General features: G+C 41.6%; 2 protein-coding genes across 2 annotated transcripts; one reads left to right on the top strand and one right to left on the bottom strand.

The window, feature by feature from the left end:
* Positions 1-8303: 8303 nt before the first annotated feature.
* Positions 8304-10586, bottom strand: LOC110339398 (zinc finger protein with KRAB and SCAN domains 3-like). Its single transcript, XM_040755675.1, has one exon. It carries the CDS (start codon positions 10383-10385, stop codon positions 9849-9851), a length of 537 nt encoding a protein of 178 aa, XP_040611609.1. The 5' UTR covers positions 10386-10586; the 3' UTR covers positions 8304-9848.
* A 4027-nt stretch (positions 10587-14613) lies between these two features.
* On the top strand, positions 14614-19230 carry Nkapl (NFKB activating protein like). Its single transcript, XM_021223406.2, has 2 exons — positions 14614-18669; positions 18937-19230. Exon 1 carries the CDS (start codon positions 14717-14719, stop codon positions 15911-15913), a length of 1197 nt encoding a protein of 398 aa, XP_021079065.1. The 5' UTR covers positions 14614-14716; the 3' UTR covers positions 15914-18669; positions 18937-19230.
* The last annotated feature ends 499 nt before the right edge of the window (positions 19231-19729 follow it).

Genomic DNA, 19729 nt, shown 5'->3' with positions numbered 1-19729 from the left:
ACTGGCTGTCAGATGGTTTTGTACCAGTCCTAACTGCCAAATGTTGAGGGTTTTATTTTTACTTTGGGATTTAAATCTGTTTTGGATTTTAAAGGAATTCTTAGATAATGGATATTCTCTTTTGATAAGTTAATTCTTTGTTCATCACCCAGTTAAGTAATACCTTCAATCTTTCCATTCTCTGTTGCCACACTTGCTCTTTATGCCTGCTGTTAACTCAATTTTGTCAGCCAACTTACTTGACTTCTGTCTCACAGCTCCACCAAATTTTCATTTCCCACTAAGAAAAGACTCAAATAAATTGCATAACAACCTAAAAAAGATGAAAATCATCTATAGAGTTACACTCAGGAAAATGTGTGTCTCAGTTGTGCCTGACAATAAAGACCTTTAATGCAAATGATCCAGGACCAGGAAGATTGCCATAAGTTCAGCGCCAGACTGAGGCTACCTAGTGACTTCCAGGTCAGCATCAGAAACATAGAGACTCAGTCTCAAACACAAATGACAACAGAAACTATGAATGAATGTATACAAAAATCAGGCTGATCTAGTGTTACAATTTTTGATAATTATATTTTATAGTAATTTTATACTTATTTCTTTTTTTACAAGGTCTCACAATGTTGCACAGGCTAGCTTTGAACCCCTGACTTACAGGATCTTCCTCAACCCTGAGTATCTAGGAAAAGACTCAAGTCATCATACCTGGCTCTTTGCTAACTTCTAAAGCTACCATCATTGTACACAGACCCTTCCTTTGACAAGAATATGTGTGCTTCTCTTAGAAGTCTCACAAATAGAAAAGCTCATCCTATATACCAGTCCCTGTTGATACTGAAGATTTCTTCCTGCGAAAAAAAAAATCAAAGAATCAGCACTGTACAGTTTCTACTTAGGACTTACTTTTAGCTGATCTTCAAAAGAGAAAATGAATAGCATGTTTCCTCACATTTTATTTTATTATTTCTATTTTGGGCAACTCAGAAAATATAAACATGTACACAGCAAAAAATTTTATCCTTTACCCTTCACACCAGCCACTGTTACTAGACTTCCTATATTTTCCTGTATCTTTCTTAAAATAAAGTATGCAAATGATAGAAAATTAAACTCCCAGGCATATATTATTTTTGTTTTGTTTCTTTTTGGTTTGGGTTTGCTATTCAAAAAGTGGTAACTATATCTCTCCTTCTAGTTAGCGTCACCTGTCAAGTTGACCCAGAGTTATCTGTGGAAATATCTATCATTCAGGGATTTCCTCCATCAGACTGGTCTTTGGTGTCAGTTGTTCTGTGTCGCTTGAGTTGTTTAAGAAGAGGTCACTCCAAGATGAATTTTTTAGGTCTGTGTGGCAGTAGGAAGGTCCAACCTCTAACGGACTAAATCTCCAACAGGCTTTCAAAGGCATATTACAGGCTTTCAAAGGCATATTTATTAACTTAGGGCAGACAAGCTCTTCAAATCAAAGTCCTTGATCTAATCTATATGTTTTTCTGAAGGAAAACATAACATTCACATATCCCCACTTTAATCTTTATTGTGTACCATTTGCAGTACCCAATAATCCAAGAGTTTTAGGTGTGCCAGGAGTGTCTTGTGACCGGTCATATGCAAAGACTTTAAAGCTCCCTCTGAAAAACAATTCTATAAATCATATAAAATACTCACTGTTTCCACGATGATTTCCTCAGGGTCAATGTACTAGAAAACAACTATGCATTCTAATGTTTGCTTTAGATACAGTGACTGTAATAGACTTCTACAGCATTTGGACATGCCTGGCAGCATTTTCTTGACTGTCAGTTGATGCAGGATGATCCAGTCTACTGTGGGCAGTAGCAATCCTAGACAAGCGGGTCTGGGCTTTAAGAAGGGCAGAGCTAGGGAGCCAGCAAATATCATTCCTCTGTTGGTTCTGTTTCCAGTTCCTGCCCTGACTTCCTCCAATGTTGGATTGTGACTGAAAGTATAAGCCAAATATACCCTTTCCACTCCATGATGTTTATCACAGCAACAGAGATCAAGCTAGAACATTGTCTACATATAATTGTGGATATACCGTGCTGTGTGTATACAATATCTAAGAGGGTATTACTGCATCTTCTGTCTTTTTATTTATAAGATATTGTCACATTTTCTCCCTGAGAGTTTTGTAGACTTAAACTCTCCATCAACAAAGCAGAAAGGAGATCAGATGATACTTGATTACGAAGCGTTTATAGAGGGAATCTGTGTCTAATCTTACTACAGATCATCTAGATGGAAACAGAGCAACCATCAAAAGGGAAGTGATGAAGGATTCTGAGTTCTTATTAAAACAGTAGCTGACTTATATATAGACATACTGGATAACCACAATCTCTGTATAAACTGAGCAGGATAAAGAGTCAAGATTTAATGGTGAATATTCAAGTTTGCTTTGATTGCTGGGATGAAACATCAAAACCAAAAGTAACTTAGGGAAGAAAGGAATTATTTAATCTTACACTGTAATTCATCATCTAGGAAAGTCGTGGCAGGAAAAGAAGGCAGGAACGGATAAAGCCATAGAGGAGAGATCCTTATTGGCTTGATCCTTACGGCTTGCTCAGCCTGCTTTCTTATACAACCCAGGCCAACCTGCTGAGGGTGCTACCACCCACAGTGAGCTGGGCCCCATCAGTCATTAATCAAGAAAATGCCCTGCAGAGTTGCCTATAACAACCTGGTAGAAGCAGTTCCTCAGTTGAGGTTCCCTCATCCCAGAGGACTGTAGTTTGTGTCAAGTTGACAAAAGCTAACCCACACAGTGAGGTTAACTATTCTATTGTTAAAGGGGATTCTTTTGATTGTCTTATGTGAGGGAAAATAAAAATGTCTAAATCAAAGCTCATTTCGGTGCTCATTTCAGTAATCCCTCACTTGGTAAGCCGAGACAGGAGATTTTTGTTTGAATTTGAACCAGCCTGGACTACAGTGTGTATTGCAGCATTGCAACCTACAATGAACTACATAACTTCAAATAAACAAAGTCAAACAAATTCAGAATCAAGCAAACTCACTTGCTGGGAATAAGAGGACTGATTGAAGACATTCATTCTGTTCAGTGATTCTCAGAATCCTGTCCCAGAACACCATCCTCTCCTATAGATGTCAGCAATAGGAAGTCTAGGATGGCATTTAGCTTCAGCCAACTCTGGGATCCTGATCTTTGCTAATGTTTGAGTCCATTGTTTGAGTTTTGTTTTCATTTCCTCACCTTTAAAAGCATGATTCACCATCAACACTGGACCCTCACTGAGACTCCTCTTGGCTATCCTGCTGTTGCCCTGAGTCATGGAGATCCTGAAGCTATGGTTCCTCTGGATCAGTCCCTTCATAAACTCTGTAAGACCTGGGCGGTAACTGATTGGTCAGTCTGGGCTGCTGGTACCACCCACTTCAGATGATGGGTGAAGCCAGCTCTTCCACACACCAGCCAGAGGTCTTGAACAAAACCAACAACTCTTTGCAATGATCATTTGCAAGTAAAGCTGAGTGGACAAAGGGGTATACTGTGTGATACACCACAGCTCCCAATGCCACTAAGACTACTGAAGAGGTGTGTTGGAGAAGTGGGTAAGACATAGAAGTGATTTTTTTCATTTGTTTTTTTAAATTAATTTTTATTTTCTATTTTCTTTTGTAGGGGATGCTACAGGGGTGAGGGGCAGATATGGAGGAACTGGAAAATGAGTGGGATTGGAGTGCATTATGTGAAATTTCTAAAGAATCAATAAAAAATTATGTTAAGGCAAAAGAAAACATGAGTCATGGCTTCTGTAGAGATGTTAAAGCAATGGTTCTCAACTTTCCTAATGCTGCGACTCTTTAATACAGTTCATGCTGTGGTGACCCCAGCCATAAAATTATTTCTTTTTGCTGCTTCATGACTGTATTTTCTACTGTTATGAATTGGGCTGTAAATAATCTGATATGAAGGATATTTGATATGCGACTTGTGTGAAAGAGTTGTTGGACACCACTGGGTCATGCCCCATGTGTTGAGAACCACTGTGTTAAAGTCTTCTCTTCCTCAGAACTGGTTTCCCTACCTTTTTAATATCATCCAAAATCTATTTGAACTGTCCCAACTCTGCAGAGACCAATCAGTCCAACCCCTCCACATAAGCAACTTCAGAGAGTAAGGTAGACTCTAGAAAGCTCACAAAATCTGAGCTACTGGGTCATTCAGTTGGTGGGTAAGCCAGAGTAACCATGTGGAGAGGGTAAGTGAAGGGAGGGGAGGGAAGAGGAGAGCTTGTTGTAAATGTTGGGTTCATTTAAAGGGATTCTAAGGAACCTCTAGTCTGCTACCATAGAGCAGGCTTGATAGCAGGAATTAACTGGCATGATATCAAATGGAAAGATCCTTAAACTGCATGTTGGAAAGAGCCCAGTCTTGTTTTAATTTGGGGTTGATGGCAAGTTCACAGGAAGAAAATGAAGCTTAATGGCTGCCTGAACATGTGCTGAGGTTTGTGGAACAGAGGAATGCCAGACCTGATGACATCGTAGCTGCTGAGCTCATCCCCTCCAGGCGAGTTTGAGTGAGACCTGCGGAACGTGTGTTCCTGATCCTCTGATGCCATCCTTCTACAGTCTGAGAAGGGAAGATTATGACAATGGTCGGTGATTCCTAGCTTCTTGATAAACCTGATGCACCAACTTCCCAGACTTCTGTGAATTTTAACTATGTTGAATCTTTGACAGTTTATCCACACTATATCTTGGGATATGAAACTCATTTTGCCAGTTGAAACAAATTCCTGCTGTTGAAATGGAAAGCCTGGAAAACAGGTGTCTCAGAGACTTCCCCTCTGGGGGAAAGAAACCCATTGGAACAATCGAGCACTTGTAGAAGCTATATGTAGTAAAGCCTCTCTTCAGTATAATATCACTGCAATTCAGAATTAGGCGCTAGACTGGTCAAGAGAGCAAAGTGGAGGTACTGTAGGGACCCCACAAACTGATGAGGAGAAATGAGACAAAAGTTTTGCTGCTGGTATTCAGTACTCACAGGTTGTAGCAACTCAAACGTATCTATGGGAGTTAGAAGCAGCAATACATTGGGCTTTTAGAAAGGGAAAACTCATATTTCACCCATCACAAGAATATTTTATTATCCTTTGACTAAATCACAATTATGAGAATTGTAATCTAGCCAATTGTGTGTTCATTGTTAACAATCATGCTAGAATTATTGGTATTGACCATTTAATATTTGTAACCACTACTGTTCTCATTGAAAGTATTAATAGATAGGAAACCTGTTAGAGTTCAATCTGAGAGAAGTTTGGCGTAATGCAAATGAGTCTTTAGATTAGATGTGATTAAAAAGGCAGATTTGGATCTAGATGCAGCTAAAACTGCTGGAGACATCCTGGACCAATTTTAAAAGGCCATTTCATCTTAATAGGAGGTATTGTAGCTAGAGGACCATGGGTATTGTGTGGCATTGTCGAGTTACATATGATCTCTTGATGGGAAGTTGGTGCATGGTGTCAAGCTACACTGGTAGCCAAAGACAGGTAAGATCTTTCTGCCTCCAGTCCACCTAAGGCAGGTCATACATGACAGAATGTGTGTTCCAATAATGGGTAAGTCTGAAAGGTTGAGAAAGACATCCTAAGACAGACACAGTTGCTGTTCTGTGGCGGTAGTGAAGGTACTATAAAACTAATTAAAAGGGGGAACTGTGGGAGCCCACAGAATTGACTCCATTCCATTTTGACTTAAGGTCAGAGAGTTTTTACCTGTCATTGCTCTTTCAAGATGAAACACCAAAGATGTTTGTCTTAAGATGTGGTTGCAACCGGATGTTTGGCCTAAGGTGTAGTCACTGCATATCCTGCCTAAACAACAGAATACTTAGCTCAGTATATGGTTACTTGATTTTTTGGGTACTGAAGGGGTAATTACTCTGTTCTTAGTATAATTGGAAAGGAAGTCACTTGCCTTCCCCCCATGAACAATAAACTTAGGTGATTCAGTATTCACTGGATGCCCTCCTGACTCTATCTCTTGTTTCTTGTCTGTTTCTTTCCCCAATTCGCATTCCCTTTCTCAGGTACAAACCAGGATTAGCTGGCAACCCGGACACCTTAGACTCCCACTATCTTTTATGCTGGTTTCCCTTCCTCCTGTACTTTGGTGTTCTGATTAATTTTATGTCAACTTGACCACAAGCTAGAACTAATTGGGAAGAGGGATGGCTAACTAAGAAAATAACCTCAAGTATGTATCTGTTTCTAATAGAGCACATTTATACCACTTCATTGAAAGTCAAGTTAACTACATAGAAATTTTATTTCTTGAACAGTATCCTAGAGGTGAATTCACATGTGTGTACCATGATATATGCTTGAAGCTATTTAGTTCAGCATTGTTTACAAATACAAAAAGGACTGAAACCTTCTAGTTGCCCATTTGCAGAATTACCTTAAGTAAATCTGCATAATGAATACCATATATCCATGAAAAGGAAATGGGCAGCATGTCTTTACCTTAAGGCCAATATGCTGCCCACTTAACTCTAAGGTGGTACCTGCCTGAACTCTATAGTTAACCTATTAATGAACACACATACACCATACACTAGTTACAGAGCCTAACCAACTGATGATAAGACATTTAAGAAGTTACCCACAAATATGAAAATCATGCTTACTTGTTACAAATAGATGTCTAGAACAAAAGAGGATAACATGTTCTGTATAGGGTCCTGGGGTCCAACAGCAATTAGGCATCTACTCGAATCGCACAGTTGTCAAAAAGTTTGTAATGAGGGCTTTGCAAATGAACATGGCATGTTGTAGAGAGCAATGAGGACTGAGCAGTCTCTTCATGCTGGTGCTCTTAACAGCTGCCCACATATGTGGAAGAAAATGAAGTGAAGCACAGGCTTATTTAATGCCCTCTGAAGAGTAGGTTGGAGAGAATAGCTAAAGAAATTTATGAAACTACAGGGGTTTTTTTGTTCGTTTGTTTGTTTGTTTTTTTGTTTTTCAAGACAGGGTTTCTCTGTATTGTTTTGGAGACTGTACTGGAACTCACTTTGTAGACCAGGCTGGCTTCGAACTCACAGAGATCCGCCTACCTCTGCCTCCCGAGTGCTGGGATTAAAGGCGTGCACCACCAATGCCTGGCTGCACTATTGACTTTTTTGCTATCTTGTACCATTAGAATTAAAGATGTAGCAGAGAAAAAACTTCAGTTTTACTAATGGCTTTATTCCTGGTGTCAAACAACACTGGCTATGGTAGAGAGACCACCAAAGATATGCTTACCTGTAGGGGGAAACTTAGGACTCTGCCATTAGCCATGTGGCGCTCTAAAGACAAATACGGATGTGGTAATGAAAGGGTGGAACCGCACTGCTAACCACACCCACTTTGGGCATGACTAGAAACAGGGAGGTGAACTACGCCAGGCCCACTTTTGGGCGTTGGCTAGGGGGCATGTAAGGAAGAAAGAATAAAAGACTGAGCAGCAGAGCCTCTTGCCCTCTTTTCGGCTTCCAGTTTGGTGTGTGTGGGGGGGAACTACTTGGCTCATCTTGGCTGCTCGTTTTCTCTTGTGAGTAATTTCTACAATAAACAGTTGTCTATATCCTCAACAAGTGTGCCGTTTTTCATTGCAGCGTCATTTTGGTGTCAGGAGTGGGCATCACTTACCTACATACATACACACACACACACACACACACACACACACACACACACACACACACACACACACCAAACTGAGATCAGTATGTTTCCAAAACTATATTAATTCTTTAATTTTAATTACATATTATCATTCACAGGTTTAATTAGGAAGGTTCTCTGTTATTTATTTCCCTTTGAGTTTCAGTCTTAGAATTAATTGGTGGTGGGCATAGAAAGTAACTGTTACATAGACCGGTCTTTTAGGTGACCATTCAATGAAGCTAAATGAAGTCTTTATAATAATTTACACAGTGCAGGACTGGGAATGTGGTACCTCAGCAGTAGCATGATCACTTAGTATGCGCAAGGCCCTGAGTTGGGTCCCTCCCATTACACACACACACACACACACACACACACACACACACACACACACACAGAGAGAGAGAGAGAGAGAGAGAGACAGAGACAGAGACAGAGACAGAGAGAGACAGAGAGAGAGAGGGAGAGAGAGGGAGAGGGAGAGAGAGAGAGAGAGAGGCAGGCAGACAGACAAACAGACATTCTCTCACCTCTTGCTTATAAAGGCAAACATTCCAAAGATTCCTGAGACTCATGCTTGAGCAGATACTTCATTGGTTGGGAGTGGCTACTTTGTGAGTTCTGGGATGGCATCAATGATGCCACCTTGCAGCAGAGAAGTTCTTGACTCCATTCACCAGTAGGGACCTAAAAGTCATTCATTTACTTTTATTTATTCAATCAAACTTTCCCATCACACTTTGTGTGAGGACTTTCTATTAGCAGGAACTGATTCTAAGAGCTTCATGAATATTAATGAATAATAATATTCTAAGAGCTTAATGAAATACAGATAGCCATATGAAATTATGGGAACATAGCATGAAGATCCTTGCCCCCACAGATTTCCAGAGAAACCAAGAATGTTAAACATACAGGATTGTCTTTCCAGTGGGAAAGATGAAAAGCCCGTTTTTCCATCCAGAAATCTCTGAGTTGGAAATGATTAACTGCCTGATGATCTGTGTTATCTGCTGGGTCAGACCATATCAAACTCTTACAACAAAGACCAGAGGTGGCTACTAATCTAAATGACCCTTATAGCCAGAAGCTCCCCCAAACTCCCACAATGACTAATATCCCAAATGATCTCTATGCTATCTGTATTACTGAGACCAGGGCAGACTCTTAGGCCCTTAAGTGAGAACACTAGGCTATCTCTAGAACCCATCTTCTTGAAAGAATTGGCATGTACCCTGAGTTAAGTTTCAGTGTAATTACACTTCCTTGTACAATGGGGATTGTATTACACCAAGAAACTTTTTCCAAACTATCCTGGGCTTAAATACATTGGAAATAAACAGCCTGTTGTCAAACGCCCCAAAGTCTGAACCAGGTTGATGAAATCAATCTGCACTGGGTTTTCATTCTTATCTCTTCTTGTCATTCGCTTCCCTGTATGACACCTGAAGGGACCTCCCTGAAATATGGAATTGTTTGGAATTCTGTAACTGGAAACTGAGGCCCAGTTGAAGCAGCTTGTTAATGTCATTCAGCGCCTAGGTAGCAATGCTACAGTGGGAGCTCAGGCAGACCATCTGCAGAGCCTATGGGGTAACCATTATTTTGCTCCCTTGCTCTGTCTTTCTACCATTATGCGCATGATGGGAAAATTATCAACATCTTGTCTGAGAAATAAACATAGTAATTTCCACTCAACAGGGTTCTTAAGAAACTAACAAATTTGACTGCATTATGTGAAACCAACTACGACAAAGTATAATAGGTGGTACATCCTCATTAAAGTTTAATTTCCTTGCAAACATGGATAGTAAAAGGATGCTCAGAATTTCCTACATCTTTTACAGAGAATAAAGTTCTAAGACTTGAACTGACTTCCCACTGTTAGAGAGCACAGGACAGCAACTCCAGGTCCAGAACCTTGGCCTCCTGGTCACTAGTTAGAAGGTTCTAATCATGTATCCTTTGACACAAAGACGCTGGAGGTTGCAGAGAGAAAATCTCCTAAAAGCAGGTCAAAATGTAGATTAGTGCTGCCCTAAACCTTAGCCAGAGATGCTTCCTATCCAGTGCTTTTAACTTCCTTTGTGCTTTTAACTATTCTGAGGGGTCCAGGTCACTTCGCTGGTTGCCTCAGGTTCCCAGTTCAGACTGAGACTTCGCGGGTTCTAAGCAATTCCTCCCTTGGATCTGTCTTGAGGTTTCTGGAAGGCACAGGGCATAGGTCTCAGACCCTAAACCTGTTCCTTCTACCTGTGGAGGTGTCTCATCCAGCTGCCTCTCCAAGTACTCCAGCAGCGCCACCACCTCCTCCCCGCTGTCGGGGTGCTGCTCGCGCACCCAGGCCTGCAGCTCCCCTGGCAGGATGGTCAGGAACTGCTCCAGCACTAGCAGCTCCAGGATCTGCTCCTTGCTGTGCATATCTGGCTGCAGCCACTGTCTGCAGAGTTCTCGGAGCCGGCTCAGCGCCTGCCGGGGTCCGGCTACCTCGGGGTAGCGGAAGGCGCGAAAGCGCTGTCGGGAGCGGTCGGGCCCAGGGCTGCCCAGCCAACTGGCCTCCTCGGCCAAGGGAGAGGCCTCTTCCTGTTCTACCTTCACCACCAGAAGCCCAGTGCCCTCTTCTGCAGATTGAGCGTTTAGGGCTGCGCTCGCTCCCCACTCTCTAGCCATTCTGCACAAATCCTAGGCTCACGCTAGCTGCAAGATGTGGATCCTAAGAGGATTCTCTTAAGATGGGAACTCGGTTTGGACCTGTCTCCTCCCGTTGTTCCCCGGGACACCCAGAGGCACAGTTGCACGGGTATCTCCAACAATCCTTGCCTTTGTGAAGTCCTCCTCTGCACCCCACCCTAACCCCACAATAAATATTCCCAACGAATGTCCTGGGGCAATTAAACTGCATCCTTACACTGGCTGAAGCACCGGAAATGTTCTGGGAACTCAAGCTACTTCCTGGGCTCTCTAGGATGCTCTTCTCAGTGGTTCTATCCGAATTAACTCATTGGTGATTCTATCAGTACCTCCACTCAAGGGAGGATTGTTGGGAAAAGGATTATAGCTCCCGGGTCATAAAGGAATGGATGTTTAAGCCCAGGAAGTAAGTTACCAGGGGTCTTTGATTCTTTCTGATGTCGAGCTTGCCTTCATAGCTGTCACAATGCTGACACAAAAATTCAGCTGGGAAGTAGACTTTGCAGAATGAAAAGGTGGGGCATGGTAGGAAATTTGGTACCTCTTAGAAACCACCAAAGAAGCAGGACACCTACTTATCTGGAGACTATGGCTGCCCCAGTCCTGCCCTCTCCCTGCTGCTTCCTTCCTTCCCTCTCCAGGCCAAACTACCTGAGAGAAAATCATCCAGACGGTGATTCTAGACCCCACCTCCCACTACTTCATAACACATTACAGGTAGCTAGTGCAACCACTGCTGTGGCTCCTGCCCAAATAACCTGGGAGTCCTAACTCTTCTGAGCTCTTTGGCAACAAAGCTTATCCAAGTAGCCTCTATGCACGCTCAGAAACTCTCCAGTCCCCAGCCTCAGGCACATCGCGTTCCTACTTCATTTCCTCCTGTTTTTCTGCAGCCCTAACTGACACACTCGCATAAGAGTTAGATGCAGAGACTACCAAACCTGAGAAATGCAGACTGTCTTCAATTCAAAGGAACCCAATAGACAGATCAGCCAGGTGCAATGATAAACTTTATTCTACCCAGATTAGAACAGAACAACTGTTGTGACAGGACCAGATCACTATCACAGGTTCCATTCCTGCTGAGGTTGTTTCCAGGTTTAACCAGAATCTGATCTCCTTGGGGTAGCCCATAGAAAACTACCCAACTCTATTCTAGGAACCAAAGGTCAGGATGTCCTATCTAACTTATCTAACCTTTGTTGAAATTGCTTGTTTGTGTGGAACCTTCTCCAGCTAGCCCTTTATCTTAGCTGTCTGTTTGTGTGGAATTCCCCTCCATTTGGCTAACTCCTTATCTTAGTTTCTGTTTGCTTCAAACTGCTTACTCTGCAAAGTCCCCACTGCAGTTGCCCAGGGAGATTCCTCCATGAGGTCTCTGCCCTTAAAAACCTTGTGTTCTGGACACTAGGGGCCACACCTAGGTCCAATGAACACTTACTTGAGCTGAATAAAGGCTGTGTCTGAGTGGTCATCTCTGGTAAGCTGCCTGAAACACTGTGAAAAGATACAGTTGCGATAATGGGGAAAACTAAAACTCAGTAATATTAAGCAATTGTTGACAATTTAGCTGCTAGAATGATACTATCGTTTTTTATGACATTTACTTTTATCTACCTGTGTCTGTGTATATGCCATAAGTTGCTGGCACTTGTACAAGCCAGAAGGGGACATCAGATCCCCTGGAGTCCTTTCATAGTTAGGGTTTCTATTACTGTGATAAACACCATGATCAGAAACAACTTGGAGAGGAAAAGGGTTATTTGGATTACAAGTTCCAATCACAATCCATCATGAAGTCAGAGCAAGAACTCAAGGCAAGATACCCAGAGGCAAGAACTGAAGCAGAACCCTTGGAGGAACGCTGCTGAATCCTCGCTGGAATGTTGCTTACTGGCTTGCTCTCCTGGTTTGCTCGGTTTGCTTTTTTATATACCACAGGACTATCTTCCCGGGGAAGACACAGCCCGCAGTGGGTTCAGCTCTTTCACATCAATCATCAGCCAAGAAAATGCCACACATACTTGCCTATAGGTCTGTATGATAGGGGATTTTTTAAATTGAGATTCCCTCTTTTTAGCTAACTTTACTTTTGTCAAGTTGCCAAAACTAACCAACACAGGTCCTCTGCAAGAACAACAAATGATCTTAACTACTGAGACATCGCTCCTGCCTCTCTGTCATTTTTTTAGAATCATTCATTAGAACTTTATATTGAAACACCTGTTTAGATGGATGAACCAATAAAATGTCTGAGATTTATTGAAGCAAATACTCAGCAAAAAAAGAAGGAAACAAATAACACAAACATGATAATTATTGAAGCTAGATTCGAGGCATATGGGGATCCATCGCAATGTTCTCTATAGACTTGCAAAAAAGTTTCCATGGTAATTTGCTTAATTGCAGAACCCTACCTTCCTTCATTGATGAATAATTTAGTCCAAAAACTATTAAGTGGGTCTAAAAGAGATGGGAAGGGAGATGGCAGTTCAGCCCAGAGTGAAGCCCCATTCTGGCTTAACCAGTTGTAATATTAATCTTGTCAGTTGGAGTGGATTCAGAAAAACTTAGATTAACAAAGCACGAGTCTTCTAGACTGTGCTCACAAAGGCTATAACCCACAAGCAGCATAATGTCTTGATGGATTCATTATATGATGATGTAATTTGGGTGGGGATAAAAAGATTGGAGGCTCAGCCTAACTAGATGAAGTAGGTCTTTGCAGTCTTGCCCTTAGGGGTTATATCTTTCTCTGGCTCCTTCCTGTGTCCCTTCTCTTTGCTTCCTAGTTAACCAAAATGTGAAGAGCCCCTGCCTAATACTACTGCCACCATACCTTCTCTGCCATGATTGACTAAAATCCACCCAGAACCATGAGCCAAAATAAATCTTTCTTCCCAAGCTGTTGGAGATACTGTCATATGACAAAATTAACTAATGTACCGGTGGTATTAGTTACTTTCTCATAGCTGTGATAAACATCTGACAGTAAGAAGCAAATTAAGAAAAATGTATTTGGGCTCTCAGTTTGAAGGTACAGTCCATTTTGGCAGGAATATGTCAAATGAAACAGCAGGAAGCTACTTGGAGTAAATAGGAATCCTTCACTAAGCTGAAAAGGTGGAGGCAGGAATGGTGAGCCACATGGCAGTAAAACACAAAAATCCAAGAGAAGAGCCGGGCATGTTACAGAGTTGGAATCCACTGGGAAAGACAAGACTCAACCGAAGTTTATGTTAAAATCAAATGAATTTATTCTTACTCTTAGCAGGAAGGACAACTGCATTATAACCAAATCAAGAGCGGTAGATGCCTAAGGGAAGAGTATTTAAGGTGGGCATTACAATTATCTCGCTTCTATGGAATCCACAGCTATAGGGGAACACTGTTTTACTCCCCTTAACTGTCTCTCACTTCTCTTACAGGGGACAGAGGAAACTTCTTCCTTCCCTTTCCCACAGGGATAAGCGGCTTACATAAAGCTGGGGAAGTGGTTAATTATCTCATAGCAGGCTCACCATTCTTTCACTCTTATCTCACAGAAGTAAGATCATTTGGGGATGCAGGCCGCTAGGAGTCCATGAGAATCTTAGGGCAAAGATCAACAGCTACTGTTGATGGTACAGAGTTAAAGTTTCTTAGCCATCACAGGTGTGGTAATGAAAACCTTTAATCTTGGTGCTTGGGTGGTGGAGACAGGAGGATCAGAAGTTTAAGATCATCTTTTCTGCCTAGCAAGCTCCAAGCCAGCTGCGGCTGCATATGCTCCACTTAATAATAGAAAAATAGCTGGGCGGTGGTGGCTCACTCCTTTAATTCCAACACTCGGGGAGGCAGAAGCAGGCGGATCTCTGTGAATTCGAGGCCAGCCTGGTCTACAAAATGAGTTCCAGGGAGGCCAGAACAACACAGAGAAACCCTGTCTCAAAAAACCACCACAACAACAACAATAAAAATACACATATACGTGCATGCTTACATACAGCAGTAGGACTCATTAATGATAAATCCTTTTGTTACTCCGGGGGTTCAATGCAGGAAATGTAAATCGTGAAAAATGCAATGAGTGAGTGTCCACTTCAGACGCTGAAGAGGGGCTCCTACGCCGCTTCCTGGTCGTTTCCGCTTCCGTCAAAGGCTGGGCGCCCAAGTACTGACTGCACGGGTCTCAGGGCGGAACTGAATCTAGTGCTTCAGCCCGCCCGTTCCTAGTGCGCCTGCGCCGTTCCTAGTGCACGGTAGCACTACGCGCTCCAAGATGTGACTTCTTGAAAGGAACCGCGGCGTTGGCGGTTTGAAGTCAGCCCATGTCGCCTGTGTCCCGATCCCGCCCTCATGAGGACATTCTGGGCTCTCAGAAACGACGACGTGGCTCGCACAGCCCACTGTCGGTGTTACAGACTCGACGATCCCCTCGGGGAGGCGGTTTCGGCCTTCACCTCAGCGCGTTCGAGGGGCTCCGGCCTCCTCGGGGAACAGAGGGGCCCCGCCTAGCGCATTCCGTCAGCCGCCCCAGGTCTGGAGAGCGACCGCCACCGCCAGGATTCCGCACGTTTGCCTCTTCGTCCTCCTCTTCCATCTGTGGTGGGTATCGCTACCACCACTATGCGGGAGATCGTTTGTGGGCGGAGGACCAGGAAAAGGAAAAGGAGGAGAGCTATAGGCTAAGGAGGCTGAAGGAAAGAGAGAGGATTGGAGAGCTGGGAGCACCTGAAGTATGGGGATTGTCACCCAAGTTTCCTGAGCCAGATTCTGACGAACATACGCCAGCTGAAGATGAGGTGAAGAATCCGAAGAGCAGCAGTTCAGATTTCACCAATGAAAGGTCAAAGACCAGTCATTCAACAAAGAGAAAAAGGAAGAAAAAGCTTCCCAAAAGGAAACATAGAAAGTATTGTGATAATGACAGCGATTCTGACTCTGACATTCATTCTAGCTCTGGTGGTGATAGAAAGAAATTTAAAACCAAGAAGAAAGAGAAGAAAAGGAAACACCGGGCAAAACAACTCAAGAAGAAGAGGAGAACTAAAAAAGAATACAGTGACATAGGCTGCAGAGCTTTAGAAAGGGAATTGCCAGAAGATGCGTGGATGGAACAGTCGAGGAGTGCAGATACCATGGATTTAATAGGCCCGGAAGCACCTGTAATACATACCTCTCAAGATGAGAAACCTTTGAACTATGGCCACGCTCTGCTTCCAGGTGAAGGTGCTGCTATGGCTGAATATGTGAAAGCTGGAAAGCGCATCCCACGAAGGGGTGAAATTGGGTTGACGAGTGAAGAGATCGCCTCATTTGAATGTTCAGGTTATGTCATGAGCGGTAGCAGACATCGCCGAATGGAGGCTGTAAGACTGCGTAAAGAGAACCAGATCTACAGTGCTGATGAGAAAAGAGCTCTTGCGTCCTTTAACCAAGAAGAGAGGCGGAAGAGAGAGAATAAGATCCTAGCCAGTTTTCGAGAAATGGTTTACAGAAAGACAAAAGGGAAAGATGACAAATGAGAACTTGTTTGCTGCACTGCCGGACTTTGAACAACAAGGGTTTTGTATGACTAAAATAATAGTAAATGCCTTTACCATTTGCCGGTGATATTGTACTTACTGTGTTACTAAGTACTATAGGAAAACACTTTTTGAAACGTCATTAGAAAGTTTTACAAACATTACCGGGAATGAATAAAAAGGCGAATGTCATTCCAGTCCCTGATTCACCGCCTCTCCTGAAAAGCAAAATGTCTTCTGTATCCTTCCATGGTTTTGTGCATATGCAAGGTATTTTGAAGAACGAAAATTAGTGCTACTAAACATAAGCGTGCTCCCATCCACATCTGCTACCGTGATTATCCCCACCCCCCACCCCAAGGGGAGTTTTACCTTTTGGAGGCATTGCCCTAGGAGGGCAAAAAGAATTTGAGAGCAATACCCAAGAAAGTAACCATTTGGACCTATTTGGATTCAGTGGACTGTATTCCACTGGCTGTAGTTAACAGACTCGGTTAAAGAAGCTCAGTTTTATTGTTTAAAAATCTGGGAAACTAATTCCAGCATAATGCTAATAGAACTTGGGCTTTTTCTCTATCTTTTCCATGGCTCATTTGCTCTAGAGTGGTTTTCCTTATAGAAAAAAGAACTGCCAAATCTCTTTAAAGAGCATTTCTTTTTGAAGGGGTTGGAAATTTTCTTTGCTGCAATGCTATTTCTTCATAACCATCAGCTGCTGTGCATTGTAAAATTGAAATAGTATTGTTCTTCATCTGACCCTATGCCACAGTTTTTCTCTGTTCCCATTTATTGCCAATGGGAAGATTATGGGTTTGGCCAAAATGGGATGCATTTACAAATTACAATGGTGTACAAGGCTAATGATAACACTATTCTGGGAATCTATTATTAATACATACTTTGCTGAAATTATTGACATAATAGAACTTTCATAACCACTTTTTGAAAGAAATGAGTTCATAAGTTCTAAACATCAGAGCCTAGTTTAGTCTGAAAATAGATATAAAAGTGTATATATTATGTTTATCTGCAATCCTTAGGAAGCTGAGGTATTTTCTCTCAGCAGCAGTACTTGAGAGTAGTTTCTTCTTTGTGTATATTACTAAAAGTTACTGAAAGTTTTATCCACTATTAATTTAAGACAATCATATTGGAGTAAGTTGCTTCACAGTAGTTTATTTAAGGTGTCATATTCATTTCCAGATTTTTATATATTTCTCATGTTTCTGTAAGTTCTTCTAGTGAAGTATTTAGAGTCATCTTCATGTAAGGCATTTTAAAACAAGATCTGCTAAGACACTGGGTTTTCTTCATTAACTACAGTTACATTCCTTGATAGAAGAGAGAAGAGCTCACTGGCAACCTTTACATTTTGCAAAGTACCATATCCATCTTTTTAAACCATGTCCCAACTTCATGTAGACTATAGTGAACATCTTCCAAAGATTGCTCTGCAAAATTACCTATTCCTACCATTTTAATATCATTTTTGTTTTCCATTTTCTCATCACAGTGAAAGAAAGTATGAATCCTGTGTACAATTTCTCAAGAGCACCTCCCCTCAACTACCAGCCCCCAGTGAGCAACACCATAGACTATGTAGTCCATGCCTTTCAATACAGTGTCACATTTGTAGGGCTTCCAAGGTCACTGCCAGGAGAGAATATTTCTGACTTGGTATTCTTAACAAGATTTTATCTTAATTGAATTAGTGTAGTCTATATATCTGCTTAAAGTAAGTGCAGTTGTCAAATGAACAGAATAGCTTACTCTGAGGCCCTGCAGGTCTGGTCAGTGTAGAGGCTACATATGGCTATCTGAAAATACCATGTTGGACAGGAAAGATAGATAACCAACAAATGCCTGCTGCAGTTTTGAATTTTAAAATGTGTGTGTTCATAACATGTACTGGTAGTATTCATAGAAAAGCTTGATTTTATTGGCCATATCCTAATTGAAATGGATGCAGGATTTATCCATAAATCAATATAAAAAAGCTGAAGATCCAGGGTGCTGAAGTCTTTCAAAGAGTAGATTAGGCCCATCTAGAAGGGGAAAAATGTTTGTGGAGATACAAGGACTGAGGTGTTTGCAAAGCATGTAAAGAGATCTTTTGTTTCTAAGGAAGACCTCAGAGTGAGCTGCATTTATGATCTACAATAGGCATTTGTTGTCCATAGGGATGTTAATATTTACTGACCCTGATTTCTCAACACTACCCAAACTAACTCTCAAAACACTAGTAAGCTCCATAGAATTGACAGCATTGAATGGGTTCCAGAATGTGAAAGGGCAGTGTGATGTGGAAGAACTTCATTCAATGGTGTAACTTGTTCCAGGTTGCCCCAAAATGAAGTTGAGGAAAATTGGTGAAAGCTGTGCTTGTACATCTGCACATTCCATTTATGGAAGCTATACCTCACTATATACAGGGTGAACACTGGTTTTTTTTTCACTTAACAGTACATCTTGGATATGTTTTGTATCAGTACATATAAATCTAAGTTTTATATTATTTTAGGTGTTTGTAAATGATTGTATGTAAGTGTTTCTGGACATGTGGGACTCTTCTGACTTAATGACAGTCGATATGAACTGAAGCAAACAAGATGTGTTGGTTCATGGCATTGATACGAGGAGAGCACTAGTGGAAAGACATCATGCTGGTGGCCCAGGCAAGGGCAAGGACTGTGGAGGCTTTCAGAAGTGGGTTATGGCCACTCCTTTTCATCAGCTCTGAGCACCAGCCTTGAAAGGTATTTCCCTGTACAAATATTGATTGGGTAAAGAGGAAATAGTGCTTTGTGTGTTATAAGTACTGTAGATAAATCTGTAAGTTAGCCTTAGCCACTGCCACCATAGAATGTATGATCAACCAGGATCAAACTTGAAAAAGGTAATTACGAATTGCAGTACACTGTGAAAAAAAATAAGGCTAGAAATCTAAGAAATTGGCTTTTCTGGGATATTTATTAATGAAAATATAAATGTCACATTTAATCTCCATGCTTTCTGATTTTTAGTAGATACTACTACAACGATGCTTCCTAGGAAGACTGACAGAGCAACATCACCATCAGCACTGTACTTTTTGAAAAAGCTTTATGTCTTGTTTTTCTGGTCAGTTAACATGACTTTTGACTGTTAATTTTATTTTCCCTCTTCAAGAATAAGGTGAAGCATCTTTTCCAGGATTTCTTATTTTGTAGTTCTTGTATGTAAAGTGTGCACACTAATGTTTAGCCATTGTATTTGGGAAATGTTAGACATCTTATTCATCATAAAAGCTCTTCAAGTAATAAAAAGTTAACGTCTTACCAACGGCCTTGTAACTGTTTCTATATCACTTTTATTTTTATTTGGTTTTCTGTTCTTTATCTTTGTTGCTTGTGAAAATGAACCAGCTGAACAGCTACAGCTTCTAAGTACACACAGCTTACTCACCATGGAATGTTGCCATCATAGAAGGACCTGGCCAGTAATTCTGCCTTAAAAGAGACGTGAAATTTGATTGTACATCATATCTGTCTCAGGGGACTATAGTATAAACAGAATAGCTTTTTCTTTGAAATGATTTTTCAAGAAATTATATAATTGTGGGTTGTATAAAAATAGGACAAAATTTCTAACATTTGAAGAAATCATTAGAATTATCATCACTCTCCTAGAGGTAGGGTTTTGCTATATATATAGCCCAGAGTTACCTTGAGTCTTGAACTCACCCTGTAGCCCAAGGTAGCCTCAAATTCAATGTGATCCTCCTGCCTCAGCCTTAGCTGAGGTTACAGGAATATATCACTCTGCTTGGCTTTTAGA

Source organism: Mesocricetus auratus, unplaced genomic scaffold (genome assembly GCF_017639785.1).
Source record: "Mesocricetus auratus isolate SY011 unplaced genomic scaffold, BCM_Maur_2.0 Super-Scaffold_100013, whole genome shotgun sequence".
NCBI lineage: Eukaryota > Metazoa > Chordata > Mammalia > Rodentia > Cricetidae > Mesocricetus > Mesocricetus auratus.
The sequence above is the reverse complement of the archived record's forward strand: the minus strand, read 5'-3'. Positions and strand labels throughout refer to the sequence as shown.